The sequence below is a fragment of the Setaria italica genome, chromosome III, assembly GCF_000263155.2.
Source record: "Setaria italica strain Yugu1 chromosome III, Setaria_italica_v2.0, whole genome shotgun sequence".
NCBI classification, from domain to species: domain Eukaryota; kingdom Viridiplantae; phylum Streptophyta; class Magnoliopsida; order Poales; family Poaceae; genus Setaria; species Setaria italica.
This window is the reverse complement of record NC_028452.1, coordinates 19,621,708-19,648,033: the sequence shown is the minus strand read 5'-3', so window position 1 is coordinate 19,648,033 and position 26,326 is coordinate 19,621,708. Positions and strand designations below refer to the sequence as shown.

General features: G+C 44.5%; 3 protein-coding genes across 6 annotated transcripts; 2 read left to right on the top strand and 1 right to left on the bottom strand.

The window, feature by feature from the left end:
- Positions 1 to 1,893: 1,893 nt before the first annotated feature.
- LOC101784824 (DEAD-box ATP-dependent RNA helicase 17) lies at positions 1,894 to 6,611 on the top strand. 2 transcript variants are annotated; one of them, XM_004961964.2, is made up of 10 exons: positions 1,894 to 2,246; positions 2,645 to 2,717; positions 2,801 to 2,910; positions 3,761 to 3,904; positions 3,994 to 4,102; positions 4,197 to 4,567; positions 4,658 to 4,731; positions 4,878 to 5,182; positions 5,634 to 5,880; positions 6,072 to 6,611. In XM_004961964.2, the coding sequence occupies exons 1-10, from the start codon at positions 2,114 to 2,116 to the stop codon at positions 6,318 to 6,320; spliced, it is 1,815 nt and encodes a 604-aa protein (XP_004962021.1). In that variant the 5' UTR covers positions 1,894 to 2,113; the 3' UTR covers positions 6,321 to 6,611. The 2 variants fall into 2 exon arrangements, with proteins under 2 accessions (XP_004962021.1, XP_004962022.1); XM_004961965.4 differs by lacking the exon at positions 2,645 to 2,717 and having other exon boundaries at positions 1,895 to 2,246; positions 6,072 to 6,548.
- A 321-nt stretch (positions 6,612 to 6,932) lies between these two features.
- Positions 6,933 to 11,407, top strand: LOC101784288 (protein trichome berefringence-like 7). 2 transcript variants are annotated; one of them, XR_214863.3, is made up of 5 exons: positions 6,933 to 8,230; positions 9,217 to 9,375; positions 10,132 to 10,409; positions 11,031 to 11,158; positions 11,243 to 11,407. XR_214863.3 is itself a non-coding variant. In XM_004961963.3 (4 exons), the coding sequence occupies exons 1-4, from the start codon at positions 7,329 to 7,331 to the stop codon at positions 11,051 to 11,053; spliced, it is 1,362 nt and encodes a 453-aa protein (XP_004962020.1). In that variant the 5' UTR covers positions 6,934 to 7,328; the 3' UTR covers positions 11,054 to 11,407. The 2 variants fall into 2 exon arrangements, 1 of the variants encoding a protein (XP_004962020.1); XM_004961963.3 differs by having other exon boundaries at positions 6,934 to 8,230; positions 11,031 to 11,407.
- Positions 11,408 to 18,214: 6,807 nt separating this feature from the next.
- LOC101783879 (putative UDP-glucuronate:xylan alpha-glucuronosyltransferase 3) lies at positions 18,215 to 23,566 on the bottom strand. 2 transcript variants are annotated; one of them, XM_012844857.3, is made up of 5 exons: positions 23,302 to 23,566; positions 22,539 to 22,702; positions 20,536 to 20,733; positions 19,789 to 20,426; positions 18,215 to 19,608 (listed from the first exon to the last, which is right to left on the bottom strand). In XM_012844857.3, exons 2-5 carry the CDS (start codon positions 22,577 to 22,579, stop codon positions 18,590 to 18,592), a joined length of 1,896 nt encoding a protein of 631 aa, XP_012700311.1. In that variant the 5' UTR covers positions 22,580 to 22,702; positions 23,302 to 23,566; the 3' UTR covers positions 18,215 to 18,589. The 2 variants fall into 2 exon arrangements, with proteins under 2 accessions (XP_012700311.1, XP_022680907.1); XM_022825172.1 differs by lacking the exon at positions 23,302 to 23,566 and having other exon boundaries at positions 22,539 to 23,267.
- Between the last annotated feature and the right edge of the window lie 2,760 nt (positions 23,567 to 26,326).

Sequence of the window (26,326 nt, the reverse complement as noted above, 5' to 3'; positions counted from 1 at the left end):
TTAAGAAAATAGAGCTAGGTAGAGTAAACACAACTTGGCACCCAGATTTTTTTTTTAGAATTTGCGAATGAGTCGTAGCTTTGCTGGAGCACTGATCATGAGTTCAATCCCTGCAATTCCTTATTAGAATTTTTCCTCACAATAATTTTTGCATTCTCTCTTGTATGAAGTGGGGGGAATGTGACTTACCTGTTTTGCATATAAAGTCATGGATGTTTCCAGTAATATCTTAAAAGGACGTGATCTTCATCCGGAGATCGAGATGTGTATACATGTAGAGTGTGCACGTGTGGGATCGGTATGAGAAACGAAAAAAACACACATTTAAAAAAAATCTAAAAATGAAGCTAGTCAAAGGAACACCAACATATTTAGCCAAGACAGGGGTGTTTGGTAGCCCCGCTAAAGTTTAACACCTATCACATCGGATGTTTAGATGTTAATTAGGAGTATTAAATATAGACTACTTACAAAACTAATTGCACAGATGGAGTCTAATTCACGAGATGAATCTATTAAGCCTAATTAGTCCATGATTTGACAATATGATGCTACAGTAACCATTTGATGGATTAATTAGGCTTAATAGATTCATCTCGCGAATTAGCTCATGTTTTATAATTAGCTCATATTTAGTCCTTCTAATTAGCATCTGAACATCTGATGTGACACTGCTTTAGCAACCTAATATCCAAATACCCCTCCATAGAGGAGGGTAGTATTCCGTTAATTAGTAAAAGTAACGACTAGCAACTACTATTTCAACTGTACTCTGCTATCCTCAGACTCTATTAAAGAAGGGATTGTTCAAACTTGTGGAAGGTTAGGGGCCTTAGTTCCTCCAAACTTCCAACTTTGACACTATGCAAAAAGAAGATTCCCCATCATATTAAATTTACGGTATATGCATGGAGTACTAAATGTAGACGAAATCAAAAACTAATTGTATAGTTTTGTTGTACTTTGCGAGACGAATCTTTTGAGCCTAATTAGTCAATATTTGGACAATAATTCACAAATACAAACGAAACGCTGCAGTGTGCTACAGTGCTACAACAATGATTTTGCATCTTCAAAGTTGGACAACTAAACAAGGCCTAGATAAGTTGTGCCCTGCATTAGGTGTTCAGAGCAGACTTCGTTATCCAATATTAATATAATTTTCTAAGTTTATGCTTTTTATACATGTCATTATATAGAATCTTTTATGTCACTCGCACAACCTCTAAAATTTCTTACGAGTCAACACACTACATTTAGTAGTATTTGGTTTCTATTAACATTAAACATATGCATACCAAATTTTGCTAAATATTGATTTGAATTTCATATCGTGTTTATAATCTTAGCTGCTCCTAAAATTTAAGTAGCTCTCAACACTTTATTTTTTTAAGACTTTGTAGAAATTTATGTGATTCCATCTGGGTCAACAGATATGCCTATTCACCTTGTTGCTTGAACCAAACTGAAGGGTGTTTCGATCCATGACTAATTTTTAGCTCGGGTCATATTGGATGTTTGGATACCACTTAGAAGAACTAAACGTGACTAATTATAAAACTAATTGCATAAGCCATGGCTAATTCGTGAAATGAATCTATTAAACCTAATTAGTCCATAATTAACACATATTTACTGTAGCATCACAGAATCAAATGATGGATTAATTAGGCTTAATAGGTTCGTGTCGCAAATTACCCTTCATTTATACAATTAGTTTTATAATAATATTCATTTATACAATTAGTTTTATAATTAATCTATATTTAATGCTTCTAAGTATAAAAATTGTTACTGAACTTCAGTGCTGTCTCCGAACGGAGCCTGAATCACAAGAATTTATACACATTTTTTGGAAAAATAAACCCAATTCAAATTCGTGCTTCAGTCTGCAACCTCCGCCACTGCAAACCTAACTGGCTAGCCGCCGGAACTCGCGTCGCACCCCTCTCCAAGTCTCCATGCGCCGCCTTTTCCAGTAACCCCAGCCGTCCACGCCGCCGCTCTCCCTGCGTCGGTCGCGGCGCCCTGACCATACCCTCCCGGTCTAGCCCAGCTCTCCCAGGTCGCCACCACCAGCATCCTCTCCTCTGCATCGCCGCTGCTCCCCGTTATGTCCAAGAAGCTCGGTAAGCCGCCGCCAGCGGCGGCGGCGGCGGTGCAGGAGGAGGGGAGAGAGGAGCTGTTTGCTTCATGCTCCTTCGCCGACCTCGGGCTCCACCCTACCCTCTGCGCCCACCTTCAAGGTCGCGCTCTATCTTTCCTTCACTCTCCTTTTTTTTCGCCCGTGTTGGTCAGTTGTGATTTGGGAGTTCGATTGTGAATCTTGCTCCCAGCACCATCAAGTTCTGTTTGTTGACATTAGCTTCGTTACGATTTCTTATATTTGGGGAATGCCCAATCGAGTATGGTACACAAATCTCAACAAACTACCTTCGTGGATGTTAATCGAATTAGCGCAGCTCGATGAAATTGGTGCCCTAATGGAGTGTTTGTATATGTTGTCGAGTGCATTCTGCATAAAACATGACTGCTCCCTGGTTATCTGGTCCATAACTAGCAGAGAAATGAACAAAACCCTGCAAAAAGGAGGTGCATTTTCCTGCTTGCTAAATGAGCATTGGTTTTCTTTTCTTTAATTTAGATAAGATGGGTTTTCAAACACCGACGCGAATTCAAGCTCAGGCAATTCCTGTCGCCATGTCTGGACAGCACATGTATGCTCTAATTTGTCACAAGTCATTAAGCGGACAACTTCTTTCTTAAAAAAAAGGAATAATGTTTGCATTGCTAATTTCAGGCTAGTGAAGGCTGCAACTGGCACTGGGAAAACTCTTGCGTACCTTGCACCCATTGTTCACCTTCTCCAGATGAGGGAGCCTCGTGTCGATAGAACTCATGGAACTTTTGGTAATTGCTTGTTGGGCACCTGAGCCTTTTTTTATGATCATGTGCTGGCGTGCTGCATTTTATCTTAATATCTCTATCTATCAAATTTAGTTCAGTAAAGCCAGTCTCATTGTTTCCTCTCTGTATAACCTTATACCTAGTGCTGTTGTCTATCATTATATGATCTTCTCCAGAAGTTGTTCTTGTATTCTACATCTTTGTTTGTTGAAGAAAATGAACTCACTGCTACATTTGTTGTCACCTTTGAAAAGTACGACAAGTTTAAATTGTTAATGTGTCATGGATTTTACTTTGATTGAAGTAGTATCTTTTCATGTTCTTTGGATTTATGGTTATTTCCATTGCAATTTTAGGGCCTGGTTGTTTGAGCTGCAGCTTTTGAGCTTTTCTAAAAAGTTGCTGCTAGCTTTTTGGTTCTGAAAAGCCAACACTAGCTTTTAGAAGATGTATTTAGCTTTCTGAACTCAAAAAGCTACGAAAAGCTCACAAAACTGAGCTTTCCAGCTTTCCATATAAACTCAGCTTTTCTAGGCTTCCAGCTTCCCGGAAGCTGCACGAGAAGTTCGCTGTTTGTTTGAGCTTCTGGCTTTTTACGCTGAGAAACTGCCAGGAAGCTCAAACAAACAGGCCCTTAGCTGTGCCAGCTATCCTAATGATGCTGAGAAGTGGAATATATGTTAAAACATATCCAGAGGAAATCATCTGCCACATACGACCAATTACTAAGTGATTATGACCTATCTAGTAAATCTGCATCATGCTGTACAATGAAGAATAAAATTCTCTACCGACCAATTCTTCCCTCAACAACCCCTAATACTGATCGACACCACTAATTCTTTGATGGTAGCGTTGGTGCTCGTGCCAACGCGAGAGTTATGCTTACAGGTTTATGGGATTGCACAGCAGCTGGTTCATCGTTTTCATTGGATTGTCCCTGGGTATGTCATGGGTGGTGAAAACAGAGCAAAAGAGAAAGCAAGACTGCGGAAAGGTATATCTTGTTCGTTCGATAAAGTCATTTATGGAATCAAATGTACCGCTATGTGATGTCATGCTTTGACTCTGGACATTTGTTTCTAGGAATATCAATTCTCATTGCTACCCCTGGACGCCTTCTTGACCATTTGCAGCATACTGCATCATTTGTTTATTCAAATTTGCGCTGGATAGTTTTTGATGAAGCTGACAGGTCTGATAGCAATGGTCTCATCATTTGGTTTTCAAAGAAGATTTCTTGTTTTATGGGAACAATTTTAACCACGCCTGTGTTTGTATTAATGCAGCATTCTTGAACTTGGTTTTGGGAAAGCAGTTGAGGATATTCTAGAAAACTTGGGTTCAAGGAATGGTGCTCCTGATCAAAATAAAAACAAAGGAGAGCATATCCGAAGGCAAAACCTTCTCTTATCTGCAACTCTTAATGAGAAGGTGAATCGGTTAGCTAAAATTAGTTTGAAGAACCCAGTGATGATTGGCCTTGATGATCAAAAGAAGCCCTCAGGGAAAACCAACAGGCTGGGGAACAGTCATACTTCTCTATTATCTGATGATGATGAGGACAGGATACTGGAAAAGCGAAATGATATATTGGAACATGCAGGTGCAGTTGATGATTTCAAGCTTCCTGCACAACTGGTCCAAAGATACGTTAAAGGTAGCAACAAGTTGCTTTCTTTAAACTTTTTAAAGTTCATGCCTGTCATTTGTTACTTAGGTGATATAACAAAGTGTTGTTTTTATTTAGTTTCATGTGGCTCGAGGCTTGCAGTTCTTCTTACGATTCTCAAATCTCTATTTGAAAGACAAATCTCTCAAAAGGTTAGTTGCATATTATGCCCTGAAGCGGTTTAAATTTCACTGAACTGTAATTTTTAACCAAAAGTTTCACTTGGCACAAATAGGTCCAGGGATTCCTGAGACTACTAACTATTACGGGTTAGCTTACATTATTATTATTTTTGCAGGTTGTTATTTTCTTGTCAACCTGTGACTCTGTTGATTTCCACCATACAGTACTCAGCCAGCTTGAATGGAGCTCTGGCCCCCAACTTGATATGGATAAGAAGCAAAAGTTTCTTAGCTGTAAAGTGTTCCGTTTGCATGGTAATATGGAGCAGGATGATCGCAAAAGGTCATTTCTGGGTTTTGGTTCTGAGAAATCTGCAATTCTTGTATCTACTGATGTTGCTGCTAGAGGCTTGGACTTTCCAAAAGTCAAGTACATCATACAGTATGATTCTCCTGGAGAAGCTTCTGAATACGTTCACAGGTACCTGAAGCATCTCCTTGTCTGATGCCCTTGTAGGTTTTTGGTCTATTATCTCGTTTGTAATTTTGTGTATTGGATCTGAACAAAATATGTGCTTGCATTTTGCTTGCCTATTACATAGTTTTGTATTATGTTTCTGGTGTTCACTGCATTTCTGATACAGTACATCTTTTTATCTAGCAGGTTGCTTATACTAAGGCAGTTGGCAGTGTTTTCTTACTTGCTATTCTGTTTTATACTACCTCCAGTTAATAAAACAAGCCGCTTTGGACAATAATTTTGGCCTGGCACTAGTTGTTTCCACTTGTCAGAAATGACTTGTTTTACCGACTGGAGGGAGTAGTTTCTTTTGAAGATGCTAAACACCCAATGTATAAGCAACAAAGATAGTTTGCACTCTACTATGCCATTGCTAGTTATGTTTTAATAAACACTATCCACTTCATTATAGGGTTGGAAGAACTGCAAGGATTGGTGAAAAGGGGGAGGCTCTCCTGTTTCTGCAACCTATTGAACTTGACTACTTGAAAGATCTGGAGTCACACGGTGTATCACTGACAGAATATCCCTTTCAAAAGGTTTTGGATAGTTTTCCTGTAAATGGACAGAAACCTCACAAAAGGAAGATGATATCTTTAGACATGCACCCTTGGATAATGTCTCTGCAGAGATCGCTGGAGGGTTTTGTCACTGCTGAGGTAATGCATATTTACTTTTCCATCTACCTCTATTTTCTGTTTGGAGAATATTATGTTTCACCCTTCAATGATGAGCAGACGTGTACATGTGGAATGCTTTTGCTGATTACTTGTTATGAATATCGTAAACTAAGCTTTAAGCAACAGATATCAATGAATAATATATTGTGGCATTCTTGATTCTTTTCCAGGATGCTACAAAGAAGCTTGCCAGGGATGCTTTCTGTTCCTGGGTTCGTGCCTACACTGCCCACAGAGGCGAACTGAAGAAGATTTTCATGGTCAAGAAGCTCCACCTAGGGCACGTAGCGAGGAGCTTCGGGCTGAAGGAGCAGCCATCGTTGGTGGGGAGGTCGCACCAGGTGCAGCTGAAGAAGAGGAAGAAGGAGCAGAAGCGTGAACGGCCTGCCAAGAGGAGAAAGCTCCCCTCCAAGAAGTGAGCTTGCACATCCGAAGTGGCTCGGCCCTTGTCTTAGATCGTGGGTCATGGTCCACTCCGATTTTGGAACTAACAGCAGTGGTGGCCTGAAGTTGAATGCTCCACTGATAAGAGCTGTTTTGTTCGCTAAATTACATATTTGGATGTTGGCTTGGAAATTGGAATGTAGCAACTAGCAACACATATACACCATGTCTGTTGGGATGAGATTATGTATCATTTGAGTACCCATCTGGGTTTCCTTAGCAAATTTCACGCCTGCCTCTCCACTTACAAACGGTTTGTTCAGAAACCATCAGCCTGATTATGTGCGTCCAATGGAATTGCTCGGCCATTAGGTCACTGATGACGCAACCAAGTGCTTCTTGTCCCCAATAGACAAATCCTCCAGTGTCACTGTTGAGTAAACTATTAGGCCCCAATCACTAACGATCTCTGACTTTCAGTTTCATGTACCACCCATTACAGTATTTTATACCTTTCATCTCTAGGTGGTTGGCCGTACTTGTACTTGATCACCAGCAAAATCTTCAGCAAACAGAAAAGCAAAGGGGAAAAAGGTCTGCTGCAATGCTGATCAGGTAGGTAACCTGGCTATTCTTCCCCTAGCGCAAAGTCTGCACGGCTGAATCACCAATCAGGCAAATTCCGGAAGGCCTTTGGTTTTGCCTGATCCAACATGTGGGCCCTGGCGGCTTCGGACCCCACATGCCAGTGACCGCTCACGCTTCGTCCAGCGAAGTGGAGCCAGACGATCCACCCACCGCCCCCCAACCGCCTCCACCAGCTCCCGCCGTCACGCCGCCAGAGCGAGCTCAGGGGCCAGCTCGGAGTCGGAGGAACCGCGCCCACGCCACGCGGCGAGCTTGGAGCCCCTCCAGGGATTCCCCACGCCGGGCAGCCTCCGCGGGGCCACTCGGGGCAGGCGGCGACCGCCGCATACTGCTGATTTGGTGGGCGGGGGGAACCGAGGGATGAGAGATCTGGTGCCAGCGGCGGCGGGAGCGAGATGGTGACCGCTAGCGCGGGCTCGAGCCGGGGCGCCCCCGCGCGCGTCGCGGCTCGGGGCGGCGGCGCCGGGCCCGGGCCCGGGAGCCCGCGCGCCTCTCCTGCCGCGATCGCCTTCGCGGCGCTGCGCCGCAGGTGGCGGTGGGCGCCCTCTGGCGCGTCGCCACTGGAGCGCGCGGCGCACGCGTTCCTCCTAGCCTCCGCGGCGCTGGTGCTCTCCTGCGCGCTCTACCTCTACGTCTTCCGCTACCTCGGCCGGGGAGGGCGCGCGGTCGACGCCGCGGGCTTCGTCGGGGACGCCGGCCTGGGCCTGGGCCTCGGCCTCGGCGCCGGCGCCGAGCGGTGCGACGTGTTCGACGGTGCATGGGTGCCCGACAACACGGGACGCCACCCGCTCTACAACAGCTCCGAGTGCCCGTTCGCGGAGCGCGGGTTCGACTGCCTCGCCAACGGCCGGAACGACACGGGCTACCTGAGGTGGCGGTGGAAGCCGCGCCGGTGCGAGGTGCCGCGGTTCGCGGCCCGCGCGGCGCTGGAGCGGCTGCGCGGGAAGCGGATGGTGTTCGTGGGGGACTCCATGAGCCGCACGCAGTGGGAGTCCTTCATCTGCATGCTCATGACCGCGGTGGACGACCCCAGGACCGTCTTCGAGGTGAACGGGAACGAGATCACCAAGACGATACGGCACCTGGCGGTCAGGTTCGCGTCGCATGGCCTCACAGTGGAGTTCTTCCGCTCGGTGTTCCTCGTGCAGCAGCACCCTGCGCCGCGGCATGCCCCCAAGAGGGTCAAATCCACATTGAGGGTGGACAGGATGGATAATCTCAGCCGGAAATGGCTGAATTCAGACATACTGGTTTTCAACACCGGGCATTGGTGGACACCGACCAAATTGTTTGATACGTAAGGTCCCTTGCATTGATTTACCATGCCTTTTAGTTCTAAACTTGAAAAATGTCGTAGTAGTTTCAGTACTTTTTGTCAGTATGTCTGCTTTGCCACTCACATTTTCTTAGGATTGCACACTTGTGTACATTAATGATTGAATAGGTCCGTTCACTTATGTAAACTGATAGAGGCACCATAGATAATTGCACACTTGTGTACCTATATAGATAATTGCACATTTGTGTACCTATCAACTGTGAATATGGAGCATAGACGATGGAGGAATATGTCTGTTCACTTAGATACTCTGGTTGCTGCAGAGTTTTTTTTAATACTGCACCCTATTTTAGAGATACCCTTTTTTTCGGAAAAGACAATGGAGGAATGGGTCTGTTCGCTTCGATACTCTGGTTGCCGCTGAGTATTGCTGCTGAGTATTTTTTTATACTGGACCTTGTTTTAGAGATGTAGAGATGGAATCCTTGCTCATGTTCTAGTTAGAGGTAGAGTCTGATACCATTTTGCATTTCGAGAAGCGATGTATGTGTCTATTTAGCATGGATACCAATTATACGAGAGACCCTTGGGTGTCAGGGTGGGGGGATACAATTCCTACGAATGAAGGGGAAAATGTGAGTGCCTTGCATATACCGTGCAATGCCCACCTTTTTCATAGGAATCTACTTATCAAAAGAACTTCATCTGACCTACTGTAAGCACAGTCGTACATGATCTTGAAATGGCATCATTAAAATTGCCAACCTGTTTATTTTATTTGCTGTATGATAAGCTCCTCCCATTCAACATATTTTCCATTTGTTTCCACAGAACACTGTGTTCACATCATTAGTCAAGTTTCTTTTGCTTGTTCTAGCATCACCAAGTGGCATTTGACATTGCCTTTTCGTCTTCAGATTTTATGTGTTCATAATTTATTTACTGATGTAACTGAAACATAAGGTAGACAGTTTAGCAGTTTTCTGACTTTGTTTTCCCAACAGGGGTTGCTATTTCCAGGCCGGACATTCTCTTAAACTAGGTACATCCATCGAAGCAGGTTTCAGGATGGCATTGGAGACCTGGGCCTCGTGGGTAGAAAAAAGAGTTGATTTAAACCGAACACATGTCTTCTTTCGCACATATGAGCCATCTCATTGGGGGTATGTTTTATAACAAACTCATTATCATGGTTGTCGGGCATTTGAATCTCATGGAAAAAATAGAAATTTATCTTCATCCATGTATCTTGATAAATGATAACCAATATAGCCATGTATTTTTCAGTCCTATTAGATAATATACTGCTATGCCTTTACTTATGTAAATTGATAGATGCGCCATAGATAATTGCAGAGATTTAATTATAGTGGTGTCTTTATTTTTTTTGCAAAATTAGGTTGAGATCCCAATCTATTTTGACTACATGTAATCTATAATCAGTCTACTCTGCTGTGCAATGTGTCTTATAGCTCCACCAAGACATATGTAATGATGTATATGCTTGATTTGACCTACATTATGATTCAAGAGTTGTAAACTGCTTCACGTAAATAAACTGCTAAACCGTCTTATGCTTTGCAGGATCAAATTGTGGTTGCACTGCATTTAGTTAATACAGATACCTTATCTCACAAACCTGTTCATGTGATATTTCACTGTTATGCTACACAATTGTATTTCATTTTTTCTGTATGGCAGTATGCATCTCTCTAGTTGGTGCAGAGGCTGGAAGTTATGCTTCATTGAGAAAAAACTTCGTTTTTTCCATTCCTAAAATTATGATATGGTCTAGCACGACCATGATTACCACAAAAGATAGCATTATTGCAAGAATTTTTGCACTATCAATTCTTTTCTTCATTTGCTGTGCTGTAGCTATCCTACATGAACTGACAAGAGGCTCTTCCCATTTACAGGGACACGAGCCAAAAGGTATGTGAGGTAACAGAGCAGCCTTCATCGGAGGCCAAAGGAAATGATAAGAGTGAATTTGGGGCTATACTTGCTGATGTTGTCGCCAACATGAAAGTTCCTATAACAGTTCTAAATGTAACTTTAATGGGAGCATTCAGAAGTGATGCTCATGTTGGCACTTGGAGTTATCCTCCGACTGTACTTGATTGCAGCCACTGGTGTCTCCCAGGAGTCCCGGATGCTTGGAATGAACTCATATTTTCTTACATTTTGACAAATGGTGAGTTCTTAGCTATGCTAAGATGTTTCTTCTTTTCTATGAATACTGTGAGAAAAAATGATGTGTTTCAAAAAGACAGACCATATCACAAATTGCTTTCAGCTGCAACGTATAGTGTTATTCACTGCACTATAGTATGATGAAGTTTAAAGACTTGCAGACACAATGCATAAGCACTTGCTAGATCTACTGAACCATAATACCCATGGAATGTCATACATTACATGAAATTTTCCAATCACAAATAGTCAGATTCACAGTTACTTGAAGGGGGGAATAAGAGGTTGCTCCGAGAGAAGATGGCTTAGTCTATGATAGTTGACCCTTGATAACCTTCAGTCAAGCAATCCATCTGGAGTGATCAAGCGCTCTTTACTGATGCAACTTTGGAAAGTCTCAAGTTGCAATCTTCCAAATATTGTCCATTGTACATATTTATCATTTGTTGTCCAATATGTGAGTTTGCTAGGATAGTATCTTTTTACCTGTGTTAGTATGTGATGTGGCTTGAGTTGCTTCAAGTGTTACAGAAGAGTTTTTCATTCCTTAACTTGAGCTTGTTTTCATTTTAGTTGGATGGTGAGTTGACCTTGTTTTTTTTTTCACGTCCAAATTGCACAGGTTGGCGAAACATGGCAGGGTGAATGTTGTGGCAGCATACTCAATTACTTTTGATATTTGACATTATCACGTATAGTTGAGGATTAACATACGTCCTGGACGGGGCAGCTGCATCTGGCATCTTCTAGGTGGTCACTGGACTTCTACATTCTTTTCTTCTTTGACCTCTTTGACTTTTTTTAAACGAATTTTATTCTTTGACCTGTATACAGTGTGAAGCATGGCATCGAGAGCTGTAGATTTTGTATCACTTCTTTTCGTTGCTAAGGATTAGATAGCTTCAGAGCATAGACATTCATTCTGTTACCGTCTGTACTAACAGTTCATTTTATATTGTCAAAAATCAAATTTATGAAACAAGTGTCCACTTCAGTTAAGTTGCAAAATTTGCTTGCTTAGCATAATACAACCGGTGCATTCTCCCACCCGAGAAATTCGTATAATTACCATTGATTGGGCTCTTTCGAGAGAGACTAAAGCTGACTTTTTGATCCATAGCTCGGATGGATGATTGCATAGTGCGTATACGGTATACATAGAGCTTGTTGAAGGCATTCAGTTGGAATACTGATATGACATGTTTGGGATTTGGATCATGAAGTTCTTTTTTCTAGAATTATAGCAAGGGGAAAGTGCCACACAGTACATGTCGCTAAAGTACTCAGCCCGACCCTTGCTAGTTTTAGGGGGGAAAAAGGCAGCAAATAAATCAACAAACGGAACCTGGAGAAGTAGAGGATCAAGAAAGGTGCTAGATCATATTTTTTTTAACGAACGGGCACAAGATTATGCCTATTTTATTGATAGAGAAGAAATTACGGCTGAACTGTTAAAAAAGGCAAAAAAAATTCATTCTTGTGCCAGAAGAGTCGCTAGGTCTTTTGCCCCTGCAAAAAACCATGCAGCCGCCTCTTCCTTTATTCTTGCCATGACCGTCATCGATGAGGATTCTTGCTGTTGGAAAACTCTCGCATCCCGTTCCTTCCATATTTCTCAAATTATCAGGAGTGTTAGGTGGGGTGACTCCGGTATCGTTGTTATACGGGTCCACCAATCCAAGTGTATTACTTGAGGCTCGCCACGCCACAAGGCGTAGGTTCGGCTGTGCCATCCACTGAGCCATCAGATTCCAAATTCTTCTCGTGAATCCGCATTTTGCCAGTAGGTGGTATCCTGATTTCATGGTTTGTCTGCAGAGAGTGCATGTAGCATTATGTGGCCAGCCGCGTTTGGCCAGGCAATCTGAGGTCCATATGCGATTTTGGGTGATGAGCGAATAATTTACATTTCGGCGGGCAAATCATTAGCGCTTCTATGCAGGCTAAGAATTGTGCTTTGTATGTCGATGTTATTGTGCTTTGTAGCCCAAGGAAGGTGCTAGATCATTGTGTTCCCACTGTCCCTCTGATATTCAAGGGGGAAAAAACTAGGTGAGGCCTCCACTGTAGTGATGTAAGTGAGTAAGTCGTAGCTTGTGCTGAGTGTCGATTAGAGGCAACGTTCCAATGGAGGTTGTTGGCTTGATCATTTTTTTGGTTGCCCTAAAATTTCAGATTGTGGAATTTCTTTGTGCAGTGATATCTCAATTCTTGTAGGACTTGTAAATTCTAAGAAAAATCGTATTGTTGTAAAGGTCTCGAGGATCTTTCGTTTGGTTGAAGAATGTGAATTTTAAACCAAGTATTCTTGGAGACAATGCTCCTCTGCGGACCCTTCCGATTGCTACTAGTTCGGCTCGTTTACATTTTTTTTAGCTTGTTCAGGCATTCTAGTCTCCAAGGTTTAGTAATAGAGAGTTTATATACAAGTTATATATTCGGTTACCCTCAATCTAAATAATTGTGTCAATCTCTTGTTCCAAGTGATATGTTGTCAAAAAATAATATTTGTGTTTCAGCATGTATGTACAAACATCACTTGATACGTTGTCAGTTGAATTGGCAAAAATCTGCATGTCGGGCCTGTTTTCTTCCACCTTGCTAAACTTTAGTTGCTAAACTTTAGCAAAGCTGTTTGGATACTCTTGCTAAAAGGCATTTAATGAGCTGTAAAAGAACCTATCTACCCTTATTCACTACCGGATACAGTAAGTTTGCCGAGTGCCCCAGGCACTCGGCGAAGGGCCAAATACACTCGGCAAAGTGTTTGCCGAGTGTAACACTCGGCGAACCTTACTCGGCAAAGTTTTTCTCGGCAAACAGGTTGTTTGCCGAGTGTCAACCATCGGGCACTCGGCAAAGCCTTTGCCGAGTGCCGCAATACACTCGGCAAAATATGACACTCGGTACAAAGGCGTTGACGGGCTGTCACGGCGACGGAAGCTTTGCCGAGTGTCTGACGGCCGACACTCGGCGAAGTCGAAATCTTTGCCGAGTGTTTCCTTAATTACACTCGGCGAAGTTGTCAGGGTTGCCGAGTGTTTTCTTAATTACACTCGGTGAAGTTTCCATCTTTGCCGAGTGTATTTAAGAAAACACTCGGCAAAGATGCCCGGCCCGCCATTTTTTTATGCCCCCTTTGCCGTGTGTTGCCCTGAATACACTCGGCGAAGTTTCCATCTTTGCCGAGTGTATTTGATAAAACACTCGGCAAAGATGGCCCGGCCCGCCATTTTTTATGCCCCCTTTGCCGAGTGTAATTGAGGAAACACTCGGCAAATGACCTGTGTTTGCCGAGTGCCTACCTATGGCACTCGGCAAACAAGCAATTCCGCCATTTTTTATGCCCCTTTGCCGAGTGTTTGGAGCATACACTCGGCAAACCCGTCTACTACTACCAGAAATGGCCTCTCGGCGGCAAAGTGTCCTAATTCCTGCTACAAAATAGAAATGTTAGGTATAAAGGACCCCTCTCAAAAAACAACCACAGATACACAGGCATATTAATGGCAGCACAAGCTTATAAATTGCACCACAGGATTCACAATCACACAAATAGCATTCATAAGTTCTCGTCTAAATAAGTAATTCACAAGTTTTGCATCACAAACACAGAAATGACAATTCACTGAGGAGGATGAGGAGGACGTGCAGGTGGCCACTGCCCCCAGGAAGATTCTGCATTGGACGCCGCCGATTGATTCTGCACAAATGTAGGTAAAGAGATTTCATAGTCTAAACAAGTAATTCTAGTGGAAGTAAGTCTAGATTGATTGTAAGGTTGAGATTGACTCACAGGAGTAGCTGCAGGAGGTGGTGGAGGTGGCGGGAAGAGGTTCGGTGGCATAGGTGGTGGAGTTTGACCTAAACTGTGGAACACACTCTGCATGTATTGGAACATCTGCTCTGTCCTCTGCCTTTCAAGCTGCCGATCCGCCTCGATCCTCGCCTCTAGTTCCTCTCGGCGCTTCCGTTCTACCTCCACCTGGGCCTACAATATTTCATCCCAACCACTTATTGTCAAGCAAAAGGTTAGTACAAAATGAATGAAAAATTAAAGAAACACAACTAACCTGCAGAGCCTGCATCTGTAGCTGTGCAGCGGTAGGCCGTGGCCGTATCGCGGGGCTCGAGTCCGTGCTCCTTGCTCGGATCTGGGAGAGAGTGGGAGTACTGGCAGTGTCGATCACGCTATCTCCAATCCAATACCTGCCATGCTTCTTCCCTCCTCCTACCCTCATCACTATTTCAGCATCGATATCCTGAGAGCTCGGATCGAACTCTGGCCCGTGAACCTCCCTCGCCATGGCTGTGTACTCGGTGACGCGGCTGTGGATGCTGGGATGGCTGTACGCCTCGAGCGGGTCCTCCGGGTTGAAGTCGATGTCTGCCGTGGCCTTGCCCTTTTTGGACATAACCCATGCCTTGAACCGGGAGCACTCCTGACCATCATGTGATGAAGTCTGCGAAAAAAATGTAAAATGATTACAAAATATGCAGTATTATGTCTGAGAAAACAGAAATGAATTCACGTACCCATTTTTCCTTGTACTCATCAAGGCTCAGGCTGCCTTGATGGTGTGATGCATATGGCATCTGCAGACGCCGCTCCCGGCAGGCATTGTGGTTCTCCAACCACCCAGGCTGCAACCACACGTCCACCATTTTTTCCCAGCACCGGGTAAAGGATCGGCACCACCACGGAGGCACCTATATGAAGTGTATGACATATAAATAATGGAATTAAGCGTAATTAATCTCTCAAATAGTAAATATAGTCTTTATGGTCGTACCGCCATGAATTCTTCCTTGGTCAGGTTCATTGTCCTAGCCTCTTCTTTTTTGATCCTCATCCTTTTGTATTCAGCATAAAAGTCGATGATGGCCTGAACGCGCGCCTCGTAGTGCATGTCCTTAACAAGCTTCTTAGCGGCTTGTTCAATCACGGAGGCCGCCCTAGCCTCGAAGCCCTCCTGACATCTATAAAAGTCCTGCGTATAGACGGCAAGCATACAATTATTATATCAAGAATGTATTAAGCAATGTAGTGCTGCGAAGACTTACCCACAGCTCGGCCTTCACCCGCTCCGCCTTATTCGCAAACTGCCTACACATCCTCGTGCTGTCCAAAGTAACGTGGACAATTCGAAACAGATACGGTTATAAATATGCAAAAATCTGCATATTTCCAAACGTATCTCTTTCGAACGGGAGACGCCTAACTAGGTTACGTGATATACGACCATCATACGGAAATAGATGTTTAGGATGACTCACCTTGCTATCGTACAAAGTGACGACTCGAGGACGGTAACGTAGCCTCTCCTGCAAAAAAAACATACAACTGTCAACTAAAAATTTCGGCAGCACCTCCCCTACACGTGGAGGTTTCCATAACCTGCATCAAATGAAACGGCACGATGGCCGACAACCACATGTACGGAGCAAGGAATGGCACGATGGCTCACTTCCACAAACATTCTTATAGCTTAAATTCCAAAGCCAACCATCATTTTCTAATTTCAACAACTAAAGTCCCACAATTTCCTAATTTCAACAACAAAAGCCCTACAATTCCCTAATTTCAACAAGTAAAGCTCTCTACAATTTCCTAATTTCAACAACTAAAGCCCTACAATTTCTAATTTCTAATATCTTATTTCTAATTTTAACCTACTATCTAAGTCAGATTTCCTAAATTTAAAAAAAAATTACATACCGGGTGAAGGACGCCGTGACGCAGGGACAGGGAGCGCCGGGGCCGGAACGGGGGCGGCCGGAGGGCCGGGGCCGTCGGGCAGGGGGCGGCTGAGGCGGCCGGTGGGCCGGGGCCGCCGGCCAAGGGGCGCCGGGCCCGGGCAAGTGGCGCGGGGGGCGGCCGCCGGGCACGGGGAGCCGGGGGCCCGGCGTGGGCGGCCGGCGGGGCAAGATGGCGGGGAGCCGGCGCCGGGCGCGCCGGTGGCGGGGAGCCGGGGCCGGGGCCGGGGCCGGGGCGTTGGCGGGGAGCCGGCCAAGGGGCGCCGGTGCCGGGGGAGACGGGCGGCCGGGGCGGCCGCTCGGGTTCGCCCCGGGTAGGGGCGCCGGCGGGGCGGTGGCGGTGGCGGCCGGCGGGGCGGTGGCGGTGGGCGGCGGCGAGGCGGTGGCGGCCGGCGAGGCGGACGGGGGTCGGGCGCGGGGGCCGGCGGACGGGAGTCGCGGAAATGAATCGAGAAGACGCTAAGTGCTGAGATAACCACTAGTGCTTTGCCGAGTGCCCAGATCCAGGGCACTCGGCAAAGTTAATTCGGGTTTTTTTTTGGCAACCGAGGCCGAAGGAAGTGGGCCCGTGCAACTTGTTTGCCGAGTGTACCCATAAAACACTCGGCAAAATACAATTTTTGCCGAGTGTTTTATGGGTACACTCGGCAAACGTTACATGAAATAACGTATTTTAGTGGCCTTTTTCAAATATACTTGTTCAAAATCGTGTCAAAATCACTAAAAAATTGTTAAATTAGTTTTCTACCGAAAATATTCCATTATTTCATGCAGTTATAGCTCAAATTCCATTTATATCTAATAAAAATCTATAATTGCATTTAATCAATAAAAAATATCAAATGCATCCGAAAAATTTCCAAAATTTGACATGAACCAACATGTGTTGTATGTTGCCTGTACAAAAAGATTTGAAGGCACTCCTTAATTCATGTGTCACTTGAACACCAAATCTTATTGGCTCCTTTCTAACTTCTATGAATCCGTCCAGGAGATTAGTCGGTTTCTAAGCATGATAGGTCAGAAATTGGGCGAAACGTTCTCAATTTTTTACCACAGCCTACACACATAATATAATGACATCTTGACAAATCTTGTGATTTTCAGATTTCGTTTGGTTTTTTTACAATTTAACAACCATTGAACCAAAGGTTCGTGGTCGTGTTTTTTAAAAACAATGTTCAAAATTTCTTTTCATTTTCTGGTTGAGACCTCAATTTGGTCTCCATAATATGAATATGATTTTTTCACTGATTTCAATCCATTATTTCAAGTACGTGTAGTTAAAATTTAACTTCAATCAAAAAATTCCTATTAATGCAAACAAAGCATTAAAAATCCCAAACATACCCGAAAATATACCAAATTTTAATATGTATAACCAAATGTCCTACGTGGGGAGTAGAAAAAGTGTGGAAGGTGTTGGAAGGAATTTTTTTTTGTTTGCCGAGTGCCTCAAGGATGGCACTCGGCAAAGTGTTTCGTTTGCGGCGAACGGTTGCGTGTGCCGAGTGTATGCGTCTGGCACTCGGCGAAGCGGACTTTGCCGAGTGTCACACGTCTAACACTCGGCAAAGGTGTAACGGCCGTCCCACGCTGTTAGTGCACGACGCACGTGCGCCGCACGCGATACTGATTTGCCGAGTGTGTCTTCTTTGCCGAGTGTCGTGGAGTTGTTTGCCGAGTGCCTGATTTTTGGCACTCGGCAAACCTCCTTTTTGCCGAGTGTTTTATGTTCGCCGAGTGTCCCATTGTGTACACTCGGCAAAAAGGCTGTTTGCCGAGTGCCCGAGAAAATGCACTCGGCAAAATTTTTACACTCGGCGAATTTACTGTTTCCGGTAGTGATTAAAGGTGCGCAGGAGGGGGGAGACAAGCAATAAATGAGGAGTATATGTTGTCCAGCCCACCTTTTAGCAAGTTTTAGCAACCAAAAACTTGCTAAAGTGCTAAACTTTAGCACAAGAGTGTTTTGCAGTTTAGCAGCTCAAAGTTGCTAAACTTTAGCATCTAAAGTTTAGCAAGGTGGAAGAAAACGGGCCCCTAGTATTACAGTGTATTGTTCTGTTTCTGCACTGCCGGTAAGGTGTCGAACTATACAAGTCTGGCGGTGTACACTGTACAACTAGCCATATTTTTTCATGCAGTAATCCTTATTATTGCCGCCCTATACAAATGCATTTTCTCACACACGCTCACAGAATTTCAGCAGGGAAATTTACATGCACCAGTAACTTATTATCTCAGCCAACCCAAAAGAATCGTTACCTATCGAGGCAGGCCGGCAGCTGATACAGAGCCAAGCCATGACAGCAGCAGGGAGGGGTGTATTTTGTATAGCAAAGACCTAAGCATAGCCAACTATACAAGCTATTGCTATGCATGTATGGTTGCCACATCGGAAGTTGTTTGTATATCTACAGATCATGAGCTTGCCAAGCTCGGCGTCGTCACCGTCGCAGGGCTGCTCTTCGTCCTGTTATTGCTCTCGCCCCAATGCCAGAGCATGCTCTCCCAGAAGCAGAACTTCTCAAAGCAGGTCTTCAGCCTGGGGTCGGTGATGTTGCGGCGCCAATGGCCGTCTTCAGAGTTGGCCTTCTCAGCCTGCCTCCGGTCCCACTCCAGGCCCGCCTTCTGCCGTGTCCTCAGGAGGCAGTAGGACTGGAGCTTCCGTGGCATCTTGTCATGCACCTTCCACCACCGTGCGTGCGCGACATCGCTAGCGAATTCACGCATTGCGGCGTTGTTCCAGTTGCAGTCATAGTCCCTGAAGCACAGCCACGGCTTCAGGCCTAGGTAGTGGAGGACATAGAGCATCGGGGGGTCTGCGCCAAACAGCTGGGTCTTCTTCGCCTTCATTTCCTCATCGTCGCCCTCCCAGAAGTGCTTCAGGAAGTTCATGTGCTTGGGGATGCGGTGCCACCATGTGAAAATCTCATTCAGGTAACCTTGATCTCCACCGTTGTACGACGTGATCTCGTTGATGTGGTCCATCAGCAGCTGGAACGTGCAGTTGGAAGGCTCTATGACCATGACACCGGAGTTGAAGAGCGTTGCGTTGTTGCCAGTTGCAGTGATCTCTGGCATTGCGAACAGGAAGTCAACATTCCTAAGAATGAGAAGGTCAGCATCGATGAAGATGATCTTGTCGTAGTCAGTCAGCTGCCACAGCCTGAACTTGCTGTAGTTCCACTCGTTGTAAGCATCACGCGTAGCTTTTGGGTTCCGGATTCTTTGGATTATTCTGACCTTCCACCCGGCAGCTTCCAAGCCTCTCCGGTGGTGATCACTTATGGTCTCATCAACAAGGATAACTAGATCCCTAGTTGATCCTGCTTGGCGAATGCTTTGAGCTGCTGAGATAGCGCCACAGACATATTCACTTGCTGAATGCAGTATTGTTGCATATGCTTCTCTTCGCCGATCTACTGAGAAAAGTCTCGCTGCAGCAATAAGAACAGATGTTACCTACTGGAAGTTTGTACTTATGATCAGAACAATAAGTAGAAACAGCATGGACACTTCACACAAGGTGCAAAAAAAATATTAAACATAAAAGAAAATATATTTGTGTGGAAAAAAGCTGTATCGAGTGTGCTGCGCTTAGTAAATAAGCGACTTACATTTTGCTTTGAGCGGAACAGCAAGCTCACAGGATCCAACTGGAAGCCTGAGCTTTTCCCTTAATGCTTTCGAGTCAGGACTATATAACCAAGCATTGCCTTCATGTCTCACAAGGTTCTTGCAAGGGAAGAGATTCGGAATTGGGAAGCAGTCGCTTACAAAAAGCACATGAACCTTGTGGTTGCGCTTCGAAGAGGCCACAGCCAATTTTGCTGCTGAGAGCTGCAAATGGAGCCGTGCAACATCTCTTGACCAACCGGCAACACGGGTACAAGGAAGCTTCACGGCAATGACATCAAAGCGTACACCTCTTCGAACATTAGGCTCAGGAAGAGATGGACAAGAGGGTATCTCAGTTTCTTCCTCCTCATCGATCCATTCAGGATACAGTGTCCGCCAAGTAATGCTGTCCTTGGCATGCTCAAGTCTTATAGTGGAAACATGGCTGTCCGGGAACAACTGTGTCCAAGACCCATACTCGGTGCTATTAAAATTCAAGAGTCCAACTTTGAGATCTTGATTCCCACTTTTTAGATTTCTCAATGCTCTATATACATCCTCCCACTGAACATCAACAGATGACGCATATCGTGGGTCAGAATTTGTTTTGTCCCACATCCAGCCTACATCCACATACCTGCAAAGCATATATATGAACTACATGAGACCATAGTCATAGGTTTATAGGCATTGCAAATTTTGCCACAACAGAAATATTTTAGCAACACTAATTGTATTGTACTAACCGGGAGGCTGACTGCAATTGGTGCTCATATAAGGTTGGGGTTATGAGGGTAAGAACTGTTGCAGAAATGATAGCTATTATCAAGATTTTCAAAGATTTGAACTTGCAACCACAGTTCTTTTCAAGGACCAGAACTTCAAAACTTTCGACATCTTTGAAGCTTTTGCTTTTGGAGGTCCTTCTCTTAGTTGCGTCCTCACTGCAGAAGGTAGAAAGCAAACTTAGTCGTGAAAAACAATAGCTCCTTTATCAGACAAGATCAGCCATCAAAGTACTATGCCTGACACGTGGAATTCAGAATGGAATTCAATGGAGACATCTTTCTTAGCTCGCTTTGCCAAATAAAATAAAATACCAAATGCTGATTCTACAAGAAGACAGATTCTGAAGTTCCTTCTTGAACACAAAGGTATATGTCATTTTCTTCCTTTTCACTTTGATTTGCGTCATAATCACGGAGAGGTAAAAACATGATCGCTTGAAAGCGAAAACCAATATGTATAGGCAAGGTAAAACGGTTAGATGACCATCTTTGTATGAGACAATTAGACAAATGGCCATCTCTTTTAGGGAAGCACTAATGCTTTTAGTAAAGAGGTCATCAGCACAAATGGAAACTTAAGTTACCAAAACGTTTCATGAAGCACTTGCTACGAACAACTGCAAGAATACTGAACACAACTAGTAAACAAGCAACGCATTTAAGTCCTACTTTCCCCTATGATTAGGTCAGAAGATAGGCTAGATAACGTTTTCGTCTACAGGCAGTGCTATGATATCATCCTTTAGGTTTGTGGAATGCTGACAGGCACAGCCACTTTATGGGCAGAAAATGCATAGTAATGACAAATGAAAGCACTCAAAGCACACCCTTTTAAAAAGAGAAAAATGCAGTATACGGGATAGTTGGATGTGAGAGTGAGCCACACCAAAAGATGTTTGCCAATCAAAATAGGAAGTGTAAAGGAACTGAAAGCACGGAGCACCGAGAAAAATTCAGAGAAGAAAATCGCTAGGATCGGACTTGTATTTCACAACCTTCCTGCTCCATTCACCAGCCACAATTTTAAGGAACAATAAGCATCAGCACATATTACTGTACTGAATCGCAAAGGCAGCTTTGTACCTAACTCATCACATGGACCTTGACCGATTCTCCAAATCCGAAGCATGATTAGCTATTTGACACTGTTGCGATTCGCGGGCCGGGGGACGTTTAGGATCGGGCATCCACCAACAGTCGCTAAAAATTCAGACTAACAGATAGCACTACCGTCAGACTAACTGCTAGCACTACCGTGCAGATAACCGGATGATCCAAGCGTGCTGAAATCATCCGTCGGCAGCACACGCCAAGGCCACGTCTTTTACACGTCAGGCGTCTGCCAAAATCGGAAGCCCAGTGCCACAAGTCAGCATCGCAGCAGAGGACAGCGGTCGCCGACAGCCGACCAGGTAAAAGCGAGCGGCGAAAACGAGAACGCCACCCTGTGGAGACGGACGCGTCCGGGAATTCGATGGATTGGCGAGGAAGACGAGCAGCCCATGGGGTCAACTAGGGACAGTCGATAGTGCGGAGAGGACTGGAGCAGAATAGGAGATCACCAAGCGAGCTAAGCAGGCTGTTAATGATCACATAATGGTATTGGACGGACATAATCGGCAAGCTAGAGATGTGATATTGAGTGCTGATCAGTAACCACTGGAGGATTGGATTGATGGGAGCACAGGGGAGATTTCTTGCCGTTAATGCGAGACCGAAGCGAGGAGGCATAACCACCAACCACTACGGCGCCAGCAGTTAAGAAGACGGAGAGGCGGAGCGACGCGTCACCGCTGTCGTCGTCGTCGTCTTCCTCCGGCTGGTCGGGTCGGGTCGGGTCGGACGGAGCTATCTAATGCGGCATGCAGAGCCCGCCGGTGCGGCGTGGAAGAAGAAAGAACGAAAGAAAAAGGAAACAGCTTTGGTTGGGATCGAGGGAGGGAGGGGGCGAGAGATCTTACGGGGCGCCGGAGGGGCGGTAGCGCGGCTCCAATGGTCCCATCGGTGCTCGTCGCGCCGCCGCTCACGCTTCCCTCTCCTGAGAAGGAAGGGAAGGGAAGGTAATCACCCGCCGTATCGCCGCCTCGGCCTCGGCCGCTGCCGCCGCCGTTGCGCCGCTTCACACCTGGAGAAATTGCAACACGAAGCAGAGCGGCAATGTCATGTGAAACATGCAGGCCACCGGAACCAGGACAAGCGCCCTAGTAGCAAACAACAACAGAAATATATAAAGTGAAAATGATAGAGAATGGATGCCAGCATTAATTCCTCGAGAGAGAGAGAGAGAAACAGAAGCAAAGAAGCGAAAAAGCATTAACGTGGCGCGTCACGAACGCAGAACACGGAACAGGGGAGGGAGGAGAGCAAGGAGGAACTGTGCCACCGTACAACAGGGAGCAGAGGAAGAAAAAGAAAAGGCGAAGGAACCGGGAGTTGGAGACCCAACGCAGACATGGCTCTGACACAGGCCAGCCGAGCATCGGAAACCCCGAGAAAACAAATAAACAAACCGCGAAAAAAAACAGAGAGCGGAAAAGAGAGCGGGAACGAGGATCAAGTCGTGAAGCGAATGCTGGCGCCATTCCAGAACCAAGAACTCATCAGGCAGCAGGGCTCTGAATTCACAGGAGCTGAAGAACACCTCGAAACCAAATCGAAACCACAAGGGCCAAGAACAACACACGGAGAGAACAGCCGGGGAAGGGAAGAGCGCGGTGGTGTTACCCGGCTCAATCCGCGAGAGGGAGGAAGGCGTGGCTGCTTCGCTGGCGCTCGCGCGCTTTCTCTCTCTGGAAGAACTCGGTGTGGTGTGTGCTCAGGAGGGGGGAGAAGCTTTATATATGTGTAGGAGGATGAATTGCGCAGTCCAGCGCGGGGGAGACGGAACGGAGGATGCGACTGCGGGCAGTAGCAGTAGCAGCCGCGCGAGGGGCGGCAATGGCGATGGATTTTCTCGGGCCTCTGCCAATTATTAGGCGCGCGCCCCTGGCCTGTACTCTACGGGTCAAGGCCTAATCTCTATGACTAGAAGGGGGGTCATGCGCTATCCGGGAGACGAGAGAATAATAACGCATGCCAATAGATTTTGGTGGGAAATTTGCCTTGCAAGAATTAATGTTTTCTAGGGAAAAGGCATCCAAATTTCTGCTCTAGTTCAACGAGCGAAGTCGTTCTATCTTGAGATATCTTTTTTGGAAGGGAGATATGTACAACCATTATGTATTGATCATCCACACTCTATCTTAATGGTTGTAGATTGAACGATGCACTCATGCAGGCCAGAAACAATCTGCAAATGCATATATGTTTTTTCAATATATTTAATGATGTTTTGAAGTAGTAATAGTAATAGGTACTTCCTCATTTAATTTTAGAAACATTAATTTATTAGGAAGTCAACATGGATTTCAATATAAACTTTAAATAGCAATATCTATTCAAAAATATATATATATTATCTTAAGGGTCTATATCCTTATAAGGTGATTTAGATATTGCTTATCGTTAAGCCTCTCCTTTTGGACAATTGGATCTACATTGAATTGTTGAGATTAACCTCTAGAACATTTTCATTTGACATGGGGCATTTTTTTTCTTTAGCGAATCTTTTTTTCTTGAGCGGAACACTTATTTGTCTTAAGCAAAACATTAATAAATGCAATTGATGAAAATATCAGCAACCTACTATTAAGCTAATTGTCATAATTGATTCTAGTAATACCGATCTCCTATACAAAATTCTAAATATTTTTAATCAAAAATAAAATTTTGACTTAGGACAAATGATGATTAATTTGTTTATGCAAAACAAAGATGCCGACACTCACACTAATATAAGCTGATGGGCACGCGCACACTAGCCCCACGCAAATATGAGGTTGGACTTATTAGGTTTTAAGATTGATGAAGCTACCGTAAGACACATCGTCCATCATTATCCATACTTGTACTTAGGTTAGATCTCTTGTGGATAGAGGGTACCACCTTCGCTATCTAACTAAGTTATTGTTCTATTGAACTTACATATATGATTAAAAGACGTCTGTGGAACCAAATTATACCCTTTGGAGGATACGATTCACAATGTAGTAAGAAAAATGTTTTTCATATTCAAAAATGTATGTCAACAAAATCGGATAAAAAGTGCAGTATGAGACTACTACTACCTTTTCAGCACAAGTTTAAAGAAACAGCAAAATGCTTCACTACAAGTGACGAGTGTATTCAAAGGGCTAGTTACCACCTTTTTATTACTAACAACAACAGGCACGAAGTTAAGGGCCGTTTCATTGGTTCCTTGGTGCCCTATAAGGTATGGAGAATTGGAGAAGCAATGGGAGATGGTGAGCGTTCTGTTGTGGCAGTAAAATGCAAAGGCATAGTTGCTTTGACTATGGCCCCGTTTGTATCCGCTTATAAGCAGCTTATCGGTGGAAATAAGTGAGAATCCCGCCAAACGCTTTGCTTATTTCCACCGATTCTCGCTTATGTGGTAAGCCGCTTCAACGAATTGAACTACGAGAAGCGAAAAGCGAGAAACGAGAAAATCTTCGCTTAGATTATAATCTAAGCGTGGCTAGGAAAAGCGTATACAAACAGGGCCTATGTAGAGATATAGGCAGGGTAGAGTGTAGCAAGGCAACCTCGAACAACACTAGAAGTTAGGGTGGTTGCTCGGGGCCGCTAGGAAGATGGGAGTCGACTAGGATGGTAAAGGAAGGGTGGAGGAGCATGCTGGTCTCTAGAGCCTAAACAAAGCATCATAAAAAATTGAAAATCCAATAGAAATTCAATACCAAACTGCAATCTAACTCAAAAAAATACTTAGTCTGATTTACCATCAAAGTTGTACCATGAATGCAGAATGGGTGGATCCAGTATGGGGGCTGGAGCCCCTACCCCATGAAGTTCATGGAGCCCCCGAAGCGCACCCCCCTCCCCCCAAAACCTGCAGCCATAGAGGAGGAGGAGGAGGAGGAAGAAGAAGAAGAAGAGAAACAGATGAGGGAGATAGAGGAAGGGGAAGATGAGCACCCCTCCTTTCACAATCTGGATCTGCCACTGGCAGAATCCCCTTAAATTTAAATACCACAGGCGAAAGAGCATGAGAGCTCTACATATACTTTGAAATAGAACAATTTTCTTTTCCTTGAGTGGAGTGAATTCAATTCTTGGGAATGTCTGCAAATATTTTTTTAGTGCACAATGAAAACATGAAAATTATAGTAAGTAAGGCAATGCACTCATGGCAGTGGAGGGATGATGTACATACACATGCCCACATTTCTACTGGATATGCACTGTGTTTGATGATATTTGAAGCAATGACTTTGTTGATTAATACGATTTGGAAAAAAATCAAAAACAAAAAGTAGGTGAGCGGAGTATTCCGTTCATTGAAACATTCATGATGTCTTTGGATTGGTGGCCATCAGATTCTTTCCTTTAGGATTGTATAAGTAAAAATCGAACTAGTTCAATTCCTTGGTAGTTTCTAGCAATTGTTTCTTAATAAATCTTGAGGTTTGCAAAGAAACCTTGACAGTGGAAACAAAAATCACATGAGGTTGAGATTCAACATAAACCACCACCAAACACAGTAAAAATCAGTCAGCATTTCACTGTGGCCTATAGTTTGTGGAGTCAAATTGGTTGAATTAGTCATAATTTCTCCGTCCTCTCTAGGTAACTAGGGTCAATTTCTTTCCTTTTGTGAAATTAAGTTCTCCAGCTGTCCCTTAATATCTAT